The sequence below is a fragment of the Octopus sinensis genome, linkage group LG17 (genome assembly GCF_006345805.1).
Source record: "Octopus sinensis linkage group LG17, ASM634580v1, whole genome shotgun sequence".
Lineage (NCBI taxonomy): Eukaryota > Metazoa > Mollusca > Cephalopoda > Octopoda > Octopodidae > Octopus > Octopus sinensis.
Genome location: NC_043013.1, coordinates 18807777 through 18831473, shown reverse-complemented (window position 1 = coordinate 18831473; position 23697 = coordinate 18807777). Strand labels below are relative to the sequence as shown.

Genomic DNA, 23697 nt, shown 5'->3' with positions numbered 1-23697 from the left:
TATGTATATATAATGCATACATATATATTTGCATATATATTTATATATTGCATATCTATATATATGTATGTATATATATATATATATATATCGTTTTGTTATCTTTTTATTAGAAAAATAAAGCAACAGACAAAATCTAAACATAACTAGTTAAGTATCCAGAATATATGGATATTGAAATAAAAACGATATGATTCGGTTAACCAATATAATAATAATAATAATAATAATAATAATAATAATAATAATAATAATAATCATGTATATTATGAGAATCTTTCAAGGAGTGGGACAAGAAAAAAAAGAAGAAAAACCGAACTTTTGACAAAATTTTAGATATATTTTTTTTCCTCACACAAGTTGCTTTATTTTTTTTACATCATAAATTCATACAAGTCTCCATGTTTATTTTGTATTATGTTAATAATGTTTCTTTGTTTTATTTTGTTTTTTAATATCATCTCATGTTTATTGAGCACGTCTGTTATACTGATCTGATCTTTTGTTTTAACATTATTTGTTCATTTCTCTTCCCTTCCAAAGCGGAAAGGTGTGTGTGGGCGTTTCTCCTTCTTTTTTTCGGTACTTCGGCCATATCTGAAAACTGTGCGGCTTCTACCATACCTGAAGAAATTATTTCGTTTATCCTCAGGTACAACTGCTACTGCAAGGGCAGGGTCTTCATATTCATAAGGATCCTCGACGCCGTCACGTTTCCCATATCTGAAAATGGTTCTTTTTAATCCTTCATCCTCAGGTTCTTCGCTAGAATCACTTCGACTCAATCGCATTGCTTTGCCTCGTTTCCCGAAGCGAAATAACGTACGTTTACCATAACGGAAGACACCACTGCGCTTGCCAAACCGGAAGAGGCTGTTACGTTTATCAACATCATCAATTCCAAGGCCTTGGTCGTCCAATGAAGATTTCTCTAATCCGTTGTCATCTTCCTCCTGCAGTCCTAAAATGCTACCAAGTCTGGCAGAATCTGTAGCTGAAAAGAAGAAAAAGAAATCATTTCTTATATATCATTAATATATATATATAAATAAACATGTTTGTATATATATATATATATATATATATATATATATATAGACAAACACACACACACACACACACATATATATATATAGATACATACACATATATGTATATATATGTATATATGTGTGTGTGTGTGTATATATATATATATATATATATATATATATATATATATATATATATATATATATATATATATATATATACATATATATATATATATATACACACACACACACACATATATATATATATATATATATTAATAATATCAAAATAAGAAAAAAATTAGAAATACTAGCGTGTAAAAAAATTAGTCAATATACTATATATTATTCATATAAATAAAGTGTACATTTAAACACATAAGAGGTAAGCATAGAAGGAATAGCCAAAATCCAAACCACTGAAAAATTATAATGTATAAGCACGGGACACATGCTGGATTGCCTCGTATTTATATGTTTAATCTTGGTGTACCTGTTGATGAAAACTCCGCCAAGCAAATTGTTTTATTTGATAATATAGAGCTAGAAACCATGGTCCAGGAGATAGAGGGTAAATGTTTTTATTTTTCATGCCCTTCGAAATTTATCTCTAATAGTGGTTTGGATTTTGGCCGTTCCTTCTAGCGTGGTAGGTGTCCTATGATGGTTACCTCTTATGTGTTTAAATGTACTCTGTATTTATGTTTTTTGTGTGTATGTATGTGTGTATGTATGCATGTATATGTGTGTGTGTGTATGTATGTATGTATGTATGTATGTATGTATGTATGCATGCATGCATGTATATGTATATATATATATATATATATATATATATATATATAATGTTATAATAAAAACAAATCTTGTTAATTACAACTTTCCAGGGTTTCGTGTCCGAAGCATTCATCACGCCATTTTTCTAGCTTCCGGCAGGAAACCTTGTATAGCTGTAATTAATAAAACTTGTGGTTTTTACTATAACATTTTCTGTACTCTCTCAGCTGATCAAGTGCTTTTCTACTTGTTGAAGCCTTGTCACATGATCTCGTATATACATACATACATATATATATATATATATATAGCTTTGATTATAGAGGATCCATATTGCATACCGCACTCTACTATGCTTATGTCACAATAATGACTCGTAACGAAACATTTGTAACAATACCAGATGATAACCCAACCGTCTTTTTAACACACACACACACACACACACACATAAATATATATAAGACTGCTGAGTTACAGAAACATACAAAACGAATTCTGGTATTGTTACGCCCATGAGTTTCCTTCTGAGTTCATACGCCACCGACGGTGTTGACTTTGCCTTTCTTAAGTCAATAAAGTTGAGCTGTGCATATCAGTCGTAGTTGATTTTGCTATTTAGCCCCAGGTTAGTGCTGAGACAGCAGGCTTCTGATTAATGATATTCCAGAAGTGGCTATCCAATTCTTTTACCCTTTTTTTTTTTTGGAGACAGTACCTCTGTGACTTTATTATGCAATGTTTGCCAGAGTCTATAAAAGATCTATCAATGCAGAATTACACTGGGAGTTACTTCGCCCGTGCGAATCCCTTCTCTAAAGATGGTCTCAAAGTTTTAGTACAAGGCCAGCAATTTTGGGGAGGGGTTAAATCGATTACATCGATCCCTGTGCACAACTGGTACTTATTTTATAGACCCCGATAAGATTAAAGGCAGTCAACCCCTGCAGAATTTGAACTCAGAACACGAAGACAGATGAAATGCCGCTAAGTATTTTGCCCGTCTTGCTAACAGTTCTGCCAGCTCACCGCCTTATCTTTTCACTAATAATAATAATTAATACATGTAATTAGTAAAATAAGTCTATATGTACTAGCAAAGAAGTATTAATTAGTAAAGTAATGTACCAATATAATTATTCGTTGGCTTCAAATTTTAGCACAGGGCAGGCAATAGTGGGAGAGTGGATAAATTGATTACATCGATCCATGTGCTCAACTGATACCTATTTTATAGATCCCGGAAAGACTAGAGGCAAACTTAAATACCGGAAGAATTTGAACTTGAAGACGGATGAAATGCCGCTAAGCATTTCGCCCGTCGGTTCTGCCAGATCGCCGCCTTATCTCGTCCCTCATAATAATTAAGGAAAGTAATTAGCAAAAAAAGCCTATAATATACACTAGCAAAGAAGTAATGATTAGTAAAACAATGTACCAATATTCATTGGTTTCAAATATTAGCGCAAGGCTAAATAGTCTTTGTTGTAAGAAACATTAAGTGAATTATGGGAATGCATAGGAAATAATTTGAGGCAATTAAAATTGTTTTAAAACTCTGAGTACAAGTAAGAAATAAAGGATTGACAACAAGACGAGTAAAATGAGTGTTTCCTTTTACTTCACATTTTAAAATTTCGAAGTTAAAACGTCTTTCGAAATATTGACATTAATGGAAAAAGCGCAAAATGCTTGTTTTATTCAGTTGTTTTTACGTCTTTGCTCTTAAATTATACGGCACTGATATTAAAAAAGTAATTTTAAGAATCTAAACTTAAAATATTAATTTTAGATAAACCGTTTCTGCACATTCTGATTTCAGACGCTACCAATGAGAACATCTCATTTTCTTCTTCCATATTCGATAGCTTAATGTACCAGTTAAATACTAGAGTCGATTTTATCGAAATCGACTCTTGCCTCCCCAAATTGTGATGTCTTGCGACTATCTTACAAATCGATATTTAGTCAAGTATACAGAGAAACCATTCCATTATCAAATTAAAGCTAATTGAACATAGAATATTGACCACACATCAAACGTCCCCAACACAATCATTAATAGTTTCAGAAACTCTGCGTGTAATCTCTACCAACACTTCCATGGTATCTCTCCTTAATCCGCTAATGATGTCAGTCTAGGTTAATAACATCCATAGCTTCTTCAATGTTCCATTCTCTGACTTTCTCAGCATTGATAATAATAAAGTTTTATACAGCGCCATTTAAATACTGCCATAGTAATTTTCTTTTTTATAGTGGAAACGGTGAACTAAATAGCCTCTTGGATTACAATCAAACTCTATTCCGCTGAATGTATCACGCCGATAATGACAAGTCTACCTCAACAGATCAACTACAAAATAAAATAGATTTTTAATAAAAAAGAACCAAGTTATTGATTTCTTTACGAATGTTTTGATCGTTGGTCGACATGCACATATATATGTATACATATACACGTGTCTGTGTGTAAATGTAAGTGTATCTTTTTTATATATTTTTCTCTCTTTTACATGTTTTAGTTATTTGACTTCGGCCATGCAACAGCACCGCCTTGAAGAATTTTTAGTCGAATGAATCGACCCCAGTACTTCTTTTTTTTAAAGCCTGATATTCATTCTATCGGTCTCTCTTGCCGAACCGCAAATCTACTGAGACGGTCAACCTGGATCAATAATAGAAAACACTTGACCTAGGTACAGTGCAGTGAGACTGAACGCAAAATCGCGTGATTACAAAATAAACTTCTGAACCACACAATCCCACCCGAGTAATTATTTGGGTTATTCATTCACTATTGACGGCTGAAATTTCTAGGAATGAGAGACGGTGGATCTTACATAGCCGTACATGGCGGCAGTCAGGGTGAAATTTGTCACTGAACAATAAAGAAATTAGTCAGGGTATCACCACTACTTCCGTAGTTTGAGATACACGAAAGGTGGAGTGTAGGTAGAAGCATTGGTAATCAACAGTTGTTCACCTGCTGTGAGTCAATGGGCAGACAGAAACAAAATGCAACTGAACGAGGGAAAATTTGAGCTGATGCATTTTGGAAGAAATTCCTCACTAAAACAGCCATACTCTCTTCCTTCAGAGACCTGGGTGTAATTGTTGATGACGATCTCAGTTGGAGTGCACACATCAACAATAAGGTCGATATAGCTCGTAGGATGAGTTCCTGGATCTTAAGAACTTTCCGGTCCAGAGAACAAGGTGTCATCATACCACTTTTCTCCTCATTTGTACGGCCACACCTCGAATACTGCTGCCCACTGTGGTCTCCCCATACAAGACAAAACATCGCGAGGATTGAATCACCCCAGAGGGCACTCACTAAACGAATTGAAGGCATGGCTGCTCTCGATTATTGGGATCGCCTTAAAGCCTTGAAACTCTACTCTCTCCAGCGTCGCCGTGAGCGGTACATCATCTGTACGATGTGGAGAATATACCGCCAACTTTGCCCAAACGACCTGAACATTAGCTTCAAGGTTCATCCAAGACTGGGGCCACGAGCCATACGTCCTCTGCCCAATTCAAGATCACAGCATACATGTACACTGCAATATAATTTCTTTTCCTCAACAGGCCCTGCCCTATTTAACATTGTCCCGAAAGAGATCAAGGAGGAAAAGGATCCCATCAACTTTAAACGGAGACTGAATAGATTCCTTCAAGGAATACCAGATAAGCCAACCATAATTGGATACAACTCACCCAACAAAAACTCAGTACTTGAATGGACCATAAACAAAACTTAACTTAAACAGGATTCAGATAATCCTATCAGGTGGTGCTATGAAGTTAGACATGGCCTGGACCAATCTTTGGTTGAAACATATCTGAGTTTATCTAAGTTTATATATATATATATATGTATATTGATTCGGGGTTTGTAAAAGTGTATATATATATATATATATATATATATATATATATAATATATATATATATATATATATATATATATATATATATATTTGTCAATCAAATTCCGACATTACCTGATTTTTGCATTTTATTCTCCTGTTTACAATCTTACATTACATATTAACAATATCACAAGTACTTTCATGTTTCATAACAAACAACTAATATATTTCGCAACTGACAACTGTACCCAAGCACACGCACGTCCACGCACACACACATACACACACATACACACACACATTGAAAAAAACAAACACAAGCTGACTACGACAGTTAGCCAGTATCGATGTATAATTGAACGGATGTGTATATGTATGATATCAATCGCATATATATATATATACTCACGTATTTTCTGAGCTTCATTGCCGTAAGCCTGGATTATATATAAGGTAAATACTGCAAGGAGCAAACTTATGGCTTGGCTTTGCATACTGGTCTCTGAAAAGAGGAATAAGATGGGTAGACGAGTTAGTGAGAGGATCAGTGTGAGGGTGTGTGTGTGGCTGAATGAGTGAGTGAATAAGTGAGCAGGTGAATGAGTGAGTGAGTGTGTGAAGGAAAGAGGGGCTGAAGGAGTGCAAATAATATTTCTAAAATGACGGGGGAACAATGCTGAATATATTATGACATAAAACTGAATATTGAATGATTAGGGGTAAATATAACTAGAAAGGCTTAGTAAAAATTAAACAGACATTGGGGTGGAGGGACTAAGGCATACAGAGGTTATGAGAAGTAAACAGAAAACATATGAAAACAGAGAGAGGGAGATATAGAGACAGAGTGAGAAAGAAAATAGGGGCAAGGATATACAATCTGTGCGCCTGGGCAGGTGTGCTTGTATCAACACACAAACACGCACACTCACACGTACATGTATATATATATAACCATTCGGTAGCCAAGATAAAACTGAGTTTCGGATCTCGAGGCGGAAATCCACACTACCATCTCTTTAGTTATCCAACCATCGGAAAAACGCTATGAAAAAAGACCGTTATACATATTATATTTACAGATAAATTCCTCTATTTACATAATATTGAGGTCTCTTTCTTTCTTTTGTTATCTTACCGTTTTTACCAATATATATATATATATATATATATATATATATATATATATATATACACACATAAATCTAATGCTCTTAGCTTAGACTTTTTGGTGGCAACAAGATCGAACTGTCGCAAGTATAACTGCCCGAACAGTAAGGACTTCTGGTTACTTGACTGAGGAAAGAAGTGCCGGGAGTGACCCGTCTTCTTTTCCTGTCCTTCTCAATGCTGTTTCTCCTGTCTGCCTTTGTATCGTCTATCTGTCCGAACGTTTTATTGTCCTCTATTGCGTTTTTGTTCCATTTTCATATATATAAATATACCTATAGCGGCGTACGTACACACTTGTGCTCACCCTGTAGTAGGTATGTATCTAAATTTTGTACGACGCTTTTATTCTATCTTTTAGTCCCCCTCATACTTTTCTCGTCTTTTCTTTTTCTCGCTCCCCCTCTCTCTTTCTTTAACTCCCATTTTTACTCCTCGTTTATCTCCCCTGTAACTTTGCCCTTGTTTCAGATTTTTTTCTAATCCTTCAATACTGCTGCCCCCTACATGCATGCGACCCGTGTCCGGCCAGTCATGAACTTCCTTTCTTGGTTTGACTGCCGACCGCCAACACCTCTTGTGTCCATCTCCTATGTTCCTGTACATACATACATACATAGATGGATTGATAGATAGATAGATAAGCAACTAGCATTATTAGTTATTCAATTCGTGCTGCGAATCTGAAGTTGTTGAAATACGATTTGTAGCTGATTTTCAATTATCCTTTGAATCAAATTAATTAGCCAAACCTGATTGGCTAACTGACCCTGACATGTGGTCAATTGACACTCATTAGAGTGTAGAATAGAATGACTTAACGGATTTGTTCAGACTCTCTACGCCGCGGTCATCTTTCGTCATCTCAAAGTCAACAAATAAAGTTTTACCCCAGGGTATAGTTAACCGGAATCGGGAATAGATGATTCCGTGATATTTAAATTGTCTGGGTTCCCTGATAGCAGATTTAATCCACCAACACTTTCAACAGAGAGACCACTTTCTCCTCGAGTACACTTGTAGAATCTAATCTGTTGTCATCCGGTTTAACACCACGATCTGATCCATGGGTAGTTTTAGAGATATCCACTCTGTCGTTACCCGGTTTAACACTACCACGTGCGTCTTGGGTAACTTTCGTTGAGTCTAATCTGTTGCAACCCTTCAAGCTAGCTATCCCTTTCGGCAATAACTTATTGCTTCCTCCAAGCAATACCCAGAGTGCATGATAAAAAAGAGCAGGAAAGTATAATGGACGCTCTCTGTTTCCTCCTGACAAAATGGTTTTTAAATCCGGCATCTGTAAAACGAAGTTTTGGCGAATGAAGAATACAAACAACCAAGATTACGTGATAATTACTAACGTGACCTGAGAATGTACTGGAAGTGAAACAGATTTTATCATTACTTCACTTCGTGGTTGCGTTCTTTCATTCGTTTGTAAAAATCACTAAACCTGCTAGTTTCCCTTCGCGATTATTTTTCAACAATAGTGTCTACTATGAAGCGAAAGACAGTTTCGTCTCTAACTACTGCTACCTGATTACTTATGAAGACTCACTGCTGCCCCAGATTATCATTAAGGAACCATCCTGTTCAGGTGTGTATTTTGACATTAAATCAGTTAGGGTTCATTCAACACAACATAGGTATGTATGTATGTATGTATGTATGTATGTATGTATGTATGTACGTATGTATCAAGAGATGACCAGATAACCGAAGAGATGATGTTGTGGATTTCCACTTCGGCATCCGAAACTCAGAGTTTTATCTTGACTATTGAATAATTGTAACATATTATTTCATAGATAAATTTCCCCTATTTGCCTAATATTGAGGTCTCTTTCTTTCTTTTTGTTATCTTACCGTTTTACCAATATATATATACATATATATATATAATATATATATATATATATATATTATATATATATATATATATATATAATATATATATATAAATTAGAAAAAACATCTTTTATCAATTCAAATTGAACAATTAAATTACACCATCTAGAAAATTACATAAAATAGAAATATTAAAAATAAAATATCAATGATATACCGATGATTAAGTAGATTCCAAAATGATAATAATAACGTATATATTTGGTAGAATAACGACACGTGTTTCGTAGCTATATTTAAGAAATGATTATAGTAACAAAAATTAATAGTAGTAGTAAAATATATAATAGAAATATATTTCAAAAAGTAAATAGAAACTACTCGTGGAAGAGATATGGGGAAAGTAAGAAGAAAAAAAGCAAAATGCACATTGGATATCAAAACAATAAAGGGTTTTTTTTTAATGAAAAATACGATAAATATTTACAATTAGATGAACTAAGGTAGAATTAAAAGGAGTAAAAGTCATTATTATGAATTGCTAAAGGGATTCGAAGTCATACCGATTTCGTCAATTACTGTTCACTGGCTTTGAATGCGCACCGATTATGAAACGGTGTAGTCCCTAAGTAAAAAGATTATGTGTAAGGGAGGTAAGTAGTTCTGGTTGTGGTGCATTTAGGGTAAATATAATACTGTAATAAGAAAGATTTATGGGATGTATGGGAGCTAGTGGTGTTATTGCTAAGGTTAGTAGTGTTCTGTATTAAGTGTTCATGTTAAGTTGTGGATAGAATTTATTGATGAAAGTTGCCTCTTCGTTTATTCTTTGCTCTCCTGAGGTGTTCTGTGAACATTGATAGAAGGAGAAAATTAGGAAGTCAGGATTAAGATTCCTAGCACATTTTTCTATGTGTTCACTGACCTGTCTGTATTGTGGGTCACGGATTTGTTCTTTGTGAAGGCTGGTTCTTCGACCGAGTGATATTCCTGATTGGTCAATATATTGATTACCGCATCCTAAGCAGGAAATGGCTTAGACTAGGTTTTCCGAGCCACAGGTGAAATTTCATTTAATCTTAAATATTTCACCTTGTTTGAAGTGGAAGTCTGTAGCCTCCAAAAGCCTTTATTTTTTAATCTCTATTGTGCGTTTTCGCTTCTTTACTTTTCCTATATGTATATATATATATATATATATACTTATGTATGTATACATATATATATATATATATAATATATATATATATATATATATATATATATAATATATATATATTACATAGTGGCATGTGCATGTACGCGCATATATATATTACATATATGTATGTGCATGTATGTATATATATATAAATAAATGCATATATATGTATGTATATTTATATATCTATCTAGCTATATATATATATATATATATATATATATATATATATATAATATATATATATATAAAACTGAGATTGTATGTCTGTATGTATGAATCTCTAAAAGTCGAGGTCTTCACACATGATTTCCTTCAAATTTTACACATGCATTACTTATGGTCAAGTGTGTCATGGGCCAAAGAAATTTCAACTTCTGGCCCAGTGCGGACGCGAAGCAATCTTTTAGACTGGTTCGGTATTACGTGTCAAAAATGAATATTGTTTCACTCTTAATTCTGTGGTAAGATTATAATATTGTTTCACTTTTATTCTTTCACTTTTAATTTTAATGTGCTAGCACTAAGTCCAAGGTATATAACAATAAACATTTACCGGTCAAGTATCAGTTAATAACTATCGCAGCAGATGCAATGTTTCAAGTTATTTACAGTTATATATTAACCCTTCAATTAATATTTTATGCATGTGCTTCATGTATATATATATATATATATATATATATATATATATATATATATATATATATATATGAAATTTATATATAATAATTATTGTAAAATTAGCAGTTTGTACATGTGCTTCTATTTGGTTAATCTATATATATCTATATATATCAAATGGCTCCACCAAATCAAATCTAATTTTACAAGGTAATAGTATCACACCCTACGTGTGTTAACGTGTAATTTTTTTCATTTCGTTAAAACAATATAACATTTTATAGAGATAATCTTTCTATAGTTAATTATAGTACAGGACATTTTATATCACGACGACGATAATGTCACATTTTGTATATGAGTGTGTATGTGTCTGTGAGTGTATGAACGTGTATGTCTCTATGACTCTGTGTGTTTCCGCATTAGACACGTTATTAAATGTACACATACATATACACATACATATAGATATGTGACGATTGAAATGCGTGAATGCATGACTGTATGTGTCTCTCTTACTATATGTATGTAACTGTATGTGAATGTGTATATGTATGTGTATTTTGTTTATGAATATGTGTGTGTCTAAGTATTTGCGCGTTCGATACGTACGTTATTTAACACAAAAAATACATATACCTATGTGACAAGAACGGCTGGAGGTGAAAATCTTGACAAAAAAGAATTAGATGCCACGTCCAAGGTATATATAAAAGTACACATTCCCTGTTCAGTTACCAGTTTATAATTAGCGCAGCATTTGCATGGTTGCAAAGTATTTGGTTATATTTGGTTAATTTACACTGAATACAAATATACAAACATACTACATACATAAAACTGCTTACAAAAATAGAGATTAATGTATATTTTTTCAATGTTAATAATGTTTTGATTACAAAATTGAAAAACAAAATATGCCACCGAAGAAAAACCGTAATCTCTCCATCTATCAAGCAAGGAGGATTGCAGAAAACCAATGGCGAGAGTCTCAAGAGAGAAGGGATATGAGACTTTCTCAAGATCAGCAAAGGCATGCTACAGCACATCAGATGGAGTCTCAAGAGAGAAGGAAGATAAGACTTTCTCAGGATCAACAAAGTCATGCTGCAGTACGTCGAATAGAGTCCCAAGAGAGAAGGGAGATGAGACGTTCTCAAAATCTGCAAAGTCATGCTACAGCACATCAGATGGGGGTCTCAAGAGAGAAGCGAGATAAGACTTTCCCAAGATCAGCAAAAGCCTGCTACAGCACGTCTGATGGAGTCTCGAGAGAGAAGGGAGATGAGACTTTCCCAAGATCAGCAAAAGCATGATGCTGCCCTTAATGCTGAATCATTAAAACAACGTTTAACGCGCCAGATTACACAGAGGTCCAATAGAAAAGCTCTCAGAAAGAGACCACGTAGAAATTCATTCTTCACAACTCCTGGAGCTGCTTTCAGATATGATCCACCCCATTCTTATAAAAATTATTATTCTGTCCATATTGATGTGCTAAACTAAAATTGTCGTTTCTCCAAAGTTTTAGAATTTACTACACAAATGTTTTGTCGTCAATGCTGCACTTTCCTGTATAACCTGTTTCAACATAACTATAACATATATAACATATATTTAAACGTACTATATATATATATATATATATATATACCAATTAAGGACTGAACACGAAAAGTGGACAGTCAACATGCTAGATATAGACGTCAAATCGCCATTCACCACAAAAGATTATGTTCTCAGATCAAACTCAACACAAAACCATAGCAACAAACAAGTGAAAAATATACGAAATAAAATAATTACCCATGTACTAAATTAGTTTCAGCTGTTATTTTCCGCAAGGAAAACTGCAGCCATCATCAGCATGGTCCGTTATAAACGGACCATTATAACGGACCATGCTGATGATGGCTGCAGTTTTCCTTGCGGAAAATAACAGCTGAAACTAATTTAGTACATGGGTAATTATTTTATTTCGTATATTTTTCACTTGTTTGTTGCTATGGTTTTGTGTTGAGTTTGATCTGAGAACATAATCTTTTGTGGTGAATGGCGATTTGACGTCTATATCTAGCATGTTGACTGTCCACTTTTCGTGTTCAGTCCTTAATTGGTATATATAAATATTTTAATCTTCGGATTCTTTTTTAATATGCTAGACCACTGGTCTTAATTGATAAATATCAATTTCTACCCTTAATTAATTTTATATATATATATAAGGTGAGCTAGCAGAAACTTTAGAACGCGGGCGAAATGCTTAGCGGTATTTCGTGTCCCGCTACGTTCTGAGTTCAAATTCCGCCGAGGTCGACTTTGCCTTTCATCCTTTCGGGGTCGATTAAATAAGTACCAGTTACGCACTGGGGTCGATATAATCGACTTAATTCGTTTGTCTGTCCTTGTTTGTCCCGTCTGTGTTTAGTCCCCTGTGGGTAGTAAAGAAATAGGTATTGCGTCTGACTTTACGCTTTGAGTTCAAATTCCGCCGAAGTCAACTTCGCCTTTCATTCTTTCGGGATCGGTAAATTAAAAACCAGTTGCATACTGAAGTAGATCTAATCCACTGGCTCCCACTCACCCCAAATTTGGGGCCTTGTGCCGAGAAAAAAATGAAAGAAAAAATAATTATATTCTTACTCTCTTAACGCGATTGTAATTACAGTTCATATATCTTGATTCACTACATTAAGCGTGTCAGCACCAACTGTTATTGCGTGGTTTGTATACAGAAGGCGTCTCTAGACATTTTTATCCAGGTATTAACAAAAATTTACCGCCGAAATCAAATACACATCAATCAACGTCGGCACGAAGCTACAGTCTTTAGTCTCGTGGGTAGTGTTGATTAACGATACAGTATTACCTTACAATATAACTAGTAACCATATAACATGGACGGTTAAATGTGTAATTTGATCCTTGGATTAAATATCCAAATAGCTTTAAATGAATTTTTAATTAATATTAATCAACGATCGATTTACTCTGATTTCGTCATTTTGGCGAAAATTATTAAAAATAAATAAATTATTCTATAAATTGAAGCAAAAATTATTTATTTATTCAAAAATTCTTGAAGTAAATGTGAACTTATATTGTTCTCTTTCCTCTGTCCTTTATTTCTGTCTCTCTCAATCCCCTCCCCTCTCTCTCTCTCTCTCTCTCTCTCTCTCTCTCTCTCTCTCTCTCTCTCTCTCACTCTACATTTCTTTCTCCAGCCCTCTAGCTCTCTGTCACTATCAATTTTTATCACTGATTCTAGAAATTTCAATCCCTCACTCTTTCTATTTTTCACCCTGCCTATGTATTCATCTATTTTTATCTTTATTTACACCCCCCTCTCTCTCTCTCTCTCTCTCTCTCTCTCTCTCTCTCTCTCTCTCTCTCTCTCTCTCTCTATCTCTCTTTTAGTCACACTCTGCCCACCCGCTATCTATCAATTTTTCTCTTTTTAATTATTCTCTACCTGCCTGTCACTTTTCTCTATCTCTTTGTCTCTCTCTCTCTCTCTCTCTCATTCAACCACTATCTATCCGTCCCTCCTACACTGTTTTTCACTCTCTCTATATATATTTCTATCGATCCGTCGCTAACTCTCCCACATTGTTACTATCCTTCTTATAGACTACACAGTAATTCTTCCGTTCTTTGTTGGTCTTTTTGTCATTATTTCTACTATCTCCTTTCCCTCTCTCAGTCTTTCTATCTATTTCTCTCTTTTTCTCTCGCTTCTTCTCTCTCAACCCCCTCTCTCTTCCTCTCTCTCTCTCTCTCTCTCTATCTCTCTTTTAGTCACACTCTGCCCACCCGCTATCTATCAATTTTTCTCTTTTTAATTATTCTCTACTGCCTGTCACTTTTCTCTATCTCTTTGTCTCTCTCTCTCTCTCTCTCTCATTCAACCACTATCTATCCGTCCCTCCTACACTGTTTTTCACTCTCTCTATATATATTTCTATCGATCCGTCGCTAACTCTCCCACATTGTTACTATCCTTCTTATAGACTACACAGTAATTCTTCCGTTCTTTGTTGGTCTTTTTGTCATTATTTCTACTATCTCCTTTCCCTCTCTCAGTCTTTCTATCTATTTCTCTCTTTTTCTCTCGCTTCTTCTCTCTCAACCCCCTCTCTCTTCCTCTCTCTCTCTCTCTTTCGCTCTTCCTGTCGTACAATCTAAAATGAGGATATGAATGATGGCTACACACGACGACACACACACAACCATGTCACGAAAGCCACATTCTCTTAATTGCTATTATTACAGACCATAATGTTTTATCAAAGATACGGCCTCTCATTCACCTCGAACATTGACACAAACCGCCCCAGCTTAATTAAATTTTACTTCCTTAACCACTCAGTAAATTATCTGGTGTTGTTATTTGAAACTGTTTGAAGATTTTCTAACTAATTTCGCAACAATCATTCATTTTGTGTCTAGTTGTAACTTCAAAGGAGAAAATTTAGTTCTGTTTGAAATAATCACAGCAGATTGTTATTTAGTCAAGTACAATGGCGTTTCAATTAATTTGTCGCTTGGTTTAACATATTTAAACATATTTCTCTTCAATATGGTTCGCGTCGCTGACAAAAGAGCCTCTGGACCTTTGGCTGCTTTTAACAGAGTCCACGCTGTTGCGGACAGCCTGTTAAGATCATAGTCTGAGAATACTTTCCACATTCCACTCGCAAGTTTTGGAGACACCCCCAACAAAAACAAAAAGCACTGATCCATTACCACCACCACTGCCCACGCTCATCGATTAAATCATTTTTATAAAGGCGTAGGAATAATTTGCTTTTGTAACGAACGATGAAAACATGGGTTTAAATTTTAGGAAAATGGAAAGAGTTCTCATACGCTCTCGAGAAGAGAGGTAAATGACGAGTGAGGGAATATATATGGCGAGTGGTGGAATGTAAGTGAATTAGAATGTTTTTAAACTAGAATTGAACTGAAACCGTGATGCAGTTTTAGTTTTCTGAAGATCGACCTTACCTTTTTGTTATGAAAAAGAGCAGCACGCTTGCCTCTTCCACAGGCATTCCGGGAATAGACGGAATAGAGAATTGTAGAGGCAGAAAATTATCTTCAGATCAAGAGACTGTCCCGAATATTTTCAGAAGTGTGAACTCTGCTCATGATATCCAAAGTTCAGGTGTTGTTATTATTGGTATTGGCGATGAGGTGGGTTGGAGTTGATGGAGCTGGTGGTAGTGGAAGTAGGTGGGGTAGAGCTAGTGATGGTGGAACTGGTGTTGTTATTGTTGTTGGAGGTTGTGATGACTACCACAGTGCATAGAAATTTGCCATTCACTACTGAACGGAAGAGATTTAATAGAGTTCAACTTTTGATCTAATTCAGTATTATTTTGTTTAAAAAACGCTGTCATATTGTTCTCGGTCAGCCATCATTGAGCTGGCCATAAGGAGAGACGGTTAAACCGTGACTAATCCGTCTTTGTTTCAAGTACCCAGGATTACAATACCCTGCATACAGATATCGCATTCTCCTAGAGTGTGATTTGAAAAAGATTTGACAACTATTTCTAACTAAAAAAGAAATGACCACGAAGAGACACTTCATTTTTGATTTGTGGAGGTAGGGGCATGGGTTTTATGGGGTACAATTGATGTTTCGGACTGGTCCTTTGGAAAAGAGTAAATAAGAAATATCAATCCCCTCCCCTTCAGCTTATTCTACCATTTTATGGTACCCTCTTTTAATCCGATATTGACCAACGATAATAATCTCTGGCCTCAGCTCTTTTGAGAATACTCAAACACAAGACAACAGTGGATCCTATACCTGCTCACTCGACTTGCTAGAAATACCAATTTTTTCTCCGTGAAATTACCCGATACCGTCTGTCATTATCGTCCTCATCATCAGCTCCTGGACATTACTGCCTCGAGTGTTAGAAATCATAAGACCAGTGATCCGGTTTCCATGGTGATCACAACATTCCTCTTAGATGCCAGTCTGTCGCAGGTTTATCTACTTACAGCTGAGTGGACTGGAGCAACGAGAATCGAAATGCTTTGCTCAATAACATAATGCAGCATCCCCTGTGGGAAACGAAACCACGAGCTTTCTATCATGAATGCAATACTATAATCACCAGGTCACGTGAGTAAAGTATTCAATACTATGGAGTGGTTTCGGGTGGGGTGTCTTAGATTATTGATTTATGTGATGATTATTGACTTGCAACTAATAAATGTCAACTGCTGGTAGTTATTCGAAGCAATTAATTAAGTCTTGTTCATGATCTGGAGAAAAGCATGAATGATAAATAAATTCATTTCACAAACTTCATATCAATCAAACAGATTGATAATCAAAGTTATTCTACCCTTAATAACCTCATAATATATTGCATGACAACATTATTGAACGTAGCCATGCTTTTTTCATGAGGGTATGTTATAGTTCGACGGTGATTTGGTAACTATTACTAACAAGTCGAGCAAGCAGGTATAGCACCCCCCGTTAACAGGTGTTTAAATATTCTTAGTATCCAACGTGGAGTATGTCTCACATACATATAGGAGAGTACACCTGAGAGGAAATAGGTAGATAGTTCCTAAGTTTGGAGTTTAAGAAAAATACTAAGAATTGACTACGCGTCAAAACACAAAACCAGGATAAACCAGTGAATAATTGAATATAAATAAAAATAAATGCGCCCTTTTAAAGCCTAGCCAGGCTCATGGACCCGGTTTCTATGGCGTATGTGTTCCCCAGCTGGACGGGTCACCAGTCCATCGCAGCGTTACTCATTTTTGCCAGGTGAGTGAACTGGAGTAACGTGAAATGAAGTGGTTTGCTCAAGAACACAACGCGTCGCCCGGTCCAGGTATCGAAACCACAATCTTACGATCATGATGCTGACACCCTAACCACTAAGCCACGCTCCTACACGAATAATTGAATTGAGCCTTATTGAAGAACTGAACTTGCAAAACCTCAGATATTTTGGGAATGTTGTAGTCAAGAATTTGTTGGTGTTAAGAAAAACCTTCGATAAAAGATTCATAGGAAAATCGAAAAAATAGGTTAAAGATGAAGTAATTTATACTGTTATTACATTGTATCTATTATATATCTAGCAAGTCGAGTGATCAGGTATAGGATCCTCTGTTGTCTTGTGTTTGAGTATTCTCAAAAGAGCTGAGGCCAGAGATGATTCTCGTTGGTCAATATTGGATTAAAAGAGGGTACCAAAAAATGGTAGAATAAGCGGAAGTGGAGGGGATTAACATTTCTTATGATGCGATAGACTCTGAAATGACAAAAGGTAAAGTTTACTGCGGTGTAATTGGAACTCAGAGCGTAGAGAACCTGAACAAATACGATAAGTCGTTCAATCCCACATTCTATGTGTCAAATGACCACATGACAGGGTCGAATTCTTCATACAAGTCGAATTTTTCAGATCAAAATTTAGTGCCAAAAATGGTTGTTCGACATATACACCAAAACGAACTTGGAGGGCCAAAAATTCCATGTGAAATTCAGTGGAATTTGGAAAGCTAGTGGCGATATTTGATTGCTTATATTACATATCGTTGCTCGGATTTGCTTCGAACCTTTAGAATTGGAATTTTTGAAAAGTAAAAATTTTGCATTATGTAGCTTGTTATTCTCTTTAAGTGAACATTTTCCTGGTTGAAATACACCGAAAAATGGCGACACAGCAGTCAAAAAATCGTAAAAAATAGGGATTTTCATAGAAAAAAAAGTACCTTTTTAATGTAAATAATTCTTGGTGTTAACATGGACCTATTTGAATTTTTACTTCTACGGAAGGAAGAGCAAGCCTTCTTCTATCATACTCTCAATTGTGGTCAACTTGCGCCGCAGTGTCTCGGAAGAGATAGTGTTAGTTGAAGGCTGCCAAGCCTACCATGCACAGATAACTTCAGCTTTATATATAAAAGGATTTACGTCATATGCTATGTCGACATGTATGCCGGAAGAAAGGTTTTATTACTAAAATTTATCTCACATAGTCCTATAACGGATCACTGAAACCTCTCCCATATCATGTTATTCTGTTTTAAATCTAGACACATTATACCTGAAAAATAAGACGAGATGGAAAAAGAAATTGACGAGTTGAAACAGTTTTGATCATAATTCTACTCGATCATCTCCCACTTGGGGTTAAATAACAACAGGAAACCGATATAGGAATCTTTCCATGGGCGCAGTCAACACGATATTCTGAAATAACTCTCTAAAATAGTTCTCGTCGAGGATTCATTAAGAATTAATGTCATTAATAGCTGTGTTCTAATCAATATTTCCTTTGTTCGACATTTAACTTCATTCATTTCCTATTTAATGATTTGAGGAGAAAAAATATGGCGGTCATTAAATAAACACATTTGACCTCTTGACATTTTTCAGCTGTCCGCAAATATAGTTTTAAGTGTATTGATGATAAATCATTTCTTTTTTTCTTTTCAAAAAATTATGAAAACTAAAATATAAAATATTCGGTCTGTTACTACTACTACATATTGCGCTCGCGTGTATGAGTGCATAAATAGATAGACACATGTATAAGTCATATATTTATGTCCACTATTGTGTGTGTGTGTGTGTGTGCTGCGTGTGTGTTAAACAAAACTCCCACAAACGATAAATCCTTAAACAAGTAAAAAGTTTACCAGAATTGAACGGAACACAATTATGCAACATCAATATATATATAGCCTAGTACCTATTATATTGCTCGTTTTTTGCTGTACCACTAAATTATGGGGGACGCAAATACACCAACACCGGTTGTCAAGCGGTGATAGGGGACAAACACATTAACACACACGCGCGCACAAACACGCGACGGGCTTCTTTCAGTTTCCACCTACCAAATCCACTCACAGGAACCAATAACGCCCTAAAAAAGATCTAGAATTTTAATGAAAGATAACTTAGAAATCACGAGAACACAAGATGCAAAACTTTCATAGTCAACAACACACAAAATGTATTTGCATATATCAGGGGTATTTTCAGTACTTATCAAGCATATACATCCCATCTTCAGCTCTTTAACAGGTGTCATTCTCGTTTCGCCAATTGGGCAGAATGAGGCAAGGTGGTTACGTCAATAGCGTCTGCACCATAAACGCTGATTGCATATGCACGCACGCATACAAACACAAAAACACACACAGACGTGGCACTCTGTCTGTTTCGACGACAATGGTTCCAGTCGAACCGATCAACGGAAGAGCCTGCTCGTGAAATTAACGTGCTAGTGGCTGAGAACTCCACAACACGTATACCCTTAACATAGTTTTTGGGGAGATTCAGCGTGACAGAGTGTGACAAGGCTGGCCCTTTGAAACACAGGTGTGACAGAAACGGGAAGAGAAATTGAGTGAAAGTTGTAGTGAAAGAGTACAGCAGGCTTCACCACCAATCCATGCCGGAGCCTCGTGAGGCTTTAGGTGTTTTCGCTCAATAAACACTCAGAACACCCGGTCTAGGAATCGAAACCGCGATCTTACGACCGCGGGTACTGCTGGTATATTTGTCGACCCACAGATCTCGCTTGACCTTCGCAGTGTGTGAACAGAACATAATTCCGCAATATCAATATATATATACAACAAACCCCAGAGCTTTTTTGTTATGTTTCTAAGCCTAGTACCTATTATATTGCTCGTTTTTTGCCGTACAACTAAATTATGGGGGACGCAAACACACCAACACCGGTTGTCAAGCGGTGATAGGGGACAAACACATTAACACACACGCGCGCACAAACACGCGACGGGCTTCTTTCAGTTTCCACCTACTAAATCCACTCACAAGTCTTTTAGAAGTAATTTTCCCAAGGTGCCGCGAAGTGGGACTGAACCCAGCAAACTTCTTACCACACAGCCACACACCTGTCTTCCTCTTTCGTTTTTCTATAAGTTTCAACTATGTATATATATATATATATATCATTTCTTTATTGCCCACAAGGGGCTAAACATAGAGGAGACAAACAAGGACAGACAAACGGATTAAGTCGATTACATCGCCTCCAGTGCGTAACGGGTACTTAATTTATCGACCCCGAAAGGACGAAAAGCAAAGTGGACCTCGGCGGAATTTGAACTCAGAACGTAAAGACAGACGAAATATCGCTAAGCATTTCGCCCGGCGTGCTAACATACACGCAGATATCTATATGGTGACCATATATATATATATATATATATATATATATATATATATATATGTATATATATATATATATATATATATTATATATATATATATTAAAAGTTATCGCCTACTAATATGGCAGTCTTATAAATATGGCAGTCTTATAAATAAAGACTAAAGCTGTCGCTGATTAGCTCCAAGAGGCCACCGCCTCTAGCTAGCTATTTGACACACAACCTGCGTCCATTAATTTCCAGTAACGCTGCCGTAATCTCCTTTAGAGAGACTTAGTAATTTGATCTTTCTATTATATATATATATATATATAATATATATATATATAATATATATATATATATATATATATATATATATATTATATATATATATATGTATATATATATATATGTATATATATATATATATGCGTGTATGTATGTGAGTACGTTCATGTATGTATGTCTGGATCTATATATGTATGCATAGTGACTAACACCTCACAAACAGCCACCTACATACCTACATCCCATCCATAATCCTAGTCCACCGTACCCGGTCACGCCATGTTATGATATGTATCTCTAATGCTACATCTGTAACCTTGTCAGATCCAATGAAATCAATGGTCGAGTTACTCACTTCTCGCTCTTCCCCTTTATCCCATACCACACATCTGCGAACAACAGCGTCAGGACACGTCATATCTACAGCTTCTGTGTTTGTGTTCAGTGAGCGGCAATATGGAATACAACTGTAGATATATGTACATCTGCCCTTGTGTGTGTGTGTGTGTATGTCTGCATATAGATATGTGTGTGTATGTATGTATGTACGTATGTATGTATGTATGTATGTGTTTATGTATAAATATATCAATATATATGTATTTATATGCATATATGTATATGTATATATGTATGTATATATATATATATATATTATGCATATACATGTATATATATATATACATATACATGTGTATATATATATATATATATATATACACACATACATATATATATATATGTTATATATATATATATATATACATATATATATATATGTATATATATATATATATCCGTATATATATATATATATATAATATATATATATATATATATATATATATAATATATATATATATATATATATACATATATATATATACAATAGCAATATCATATATATATATATGTATGTATATATATATATATATATATATATATATATATATATATTATATATATTATATATACATATATATATATACAATAGCAATATCACCATCGCCAATTCAGTTACTCTCCTGCAGCTACTACTACTACAACTACAATTACCTGTGCATATAGATAACATAACATGATACAACTGCCATATCTGCGTAACTAAAAGTGGATCTTTCTCACCCACCGCTTCCCTTTGCTTCCTCTGTCCAAAGGGAGAGAGAGAGAGAGAGAGAGAGAGAGTGAGAGGGGGGTCTAATTAAATGTATAAACCAAACCGATATTGTATTGAAGACAACCCTTCATATCAGATATAATTCTTCTCTAATACAGCTTCATGTCTTCAACGTGTTCCACTAGCCGGCCACAGAGATCTATACACTTTCATCTTAAGCTGTATGGATCTGATAAGTTCTCTCCCAATAACGTTGTTCCAAGTTCGATCTCATAGCTCAGCGGTTCCTTTTAGGGTTGGTAAATTTTGACTGTTTTAAGATAAATTCGTTCAGGGTTTTCTAGATTTGTTTATTGTATTCTTTCATTTGTTTCAGTCATTAGATTGCGGCCATACTGGAGCACTGCCATTAAGAATTTTAGCTCAATGAATCGACCCCATTACATTTTTTAAAGCCTCGTACTTATTTTATCGGTCTCTGTTGCCAAGTTACGGGGATGTGAACACAACGACACCGGTTTTCAAATATATATATATTTATGTGCGTGTGGCTGGGTTTGTCCGTCACTACCATTTGGCAACCGGTGTTGGATCCGAGGCTATAGTGGAAGACACTTGCACAAGATGCCACGCAGTGAGACTGAACCCGGATCCATGTGCTTGGAAAGCAAGCTTCTTACCACACAGTCACACCTGCGCCTAACAAAAAGAAGTGATCGTTAATAATTCTAAGATAAAGTGGAAAATCATTTTAATAAATTGAGTATTAATTTCGCGAGAAATTGAATTTGAGTAGTTCGTAGTTGGTGTTTGTTAGCGACCAGCATGTTTCAGAATTACTGGGTCTGGTCAGTGAATTGTAGTACAACCCAAGTTTGCTTTGATCTTCGAAGAAGATTCATTACATATAGAAGAGAGATCAAAGAGTAAGGAAGATATTAATGTGTATCATTAAGAAAATATATTTAGCGAAGGGAGATAATTCTATTTGCTGAAAGTACTCCTGATATATGCAGATACTTCTAGGACGACATAAATAATTGTTCTACGTTATAAACAAATACTCTTTGATATATTCGAGTAAATTCATATGCTTAAAGGTATTTCGTCCGTCTTTACAATCTGAGTTCAAATTCAGTCAGAGTCGCATCAACCAGCACCTTCCCCAAATTTCAGGCGTTTTGAAATAGCAGAAACGAACTTACACATTTTGGGGGCGTTAAATAGACATCTTAGCGTCGTGGGTACTTAAAAAAGCGCAGCAGATCGTGTGAGAGAGGTTGGACAGGAAGACAAGAAGCAACAAGGATGATAATAATAAGACGGTGAGCTGACAGAAGAATTGTTAGCGCATCAGGCGAAATAGCTAGTGGCATTTCATCCGTCTTTACGTTCTGAGTTCAAATTCCACCCCGGCCGATATTGTCTTTCATCCTTTTGATGTCGATAAATTAAGTACCAGTGAAACACTGATGTTGAGGAAATCGACGAGTCCTCTCCACCAAAATTTCAGGCCCTGTATCTTTAGTAGAAAGGAAGATTATTCTTTGTTTTTATAATTCTAAAAATTTTACGTGT

The 23697-nt window shown here is 35.3% G+C and overlaps 1 protein-coding gene across 2 annotated transcripts in view; it reads right to left on the bottom strand.

The window, feature by feature from the left end:
• Nucleotides 1–326: 326 nt before the first annotated feature.
• LOC115220921 (FMRFamide-related peptides type HF-4-like) overlaps nt 327–23697 on the bottom strand; it is an 86984-nt gene continuing 63613 nt past the window's right edge. Inside the window, exons 2-3 of one of the 2 annotated variants that reach the window (XM_029791121.2) lie at nt 6099–6191; nt 327–994 (exon numbers count right to left, since the gene is read on the bottom strand). In XM_029791121.2, the coding sequence (XP_029646981.1) occupies nt 522–994; nt 6099–6183 (558 nt within the window). In that variant the 5' untranslated portion in view covers nt 6184–6191 and the 3' untranslated portion in view covers nt 327–521. Of the gene's footprint in view, nt 995–6098; nt 6194–23697 lie in introns of both variants that reach the window. The other variant, XM_036510422.1, reaches the window with a different exon arrangement.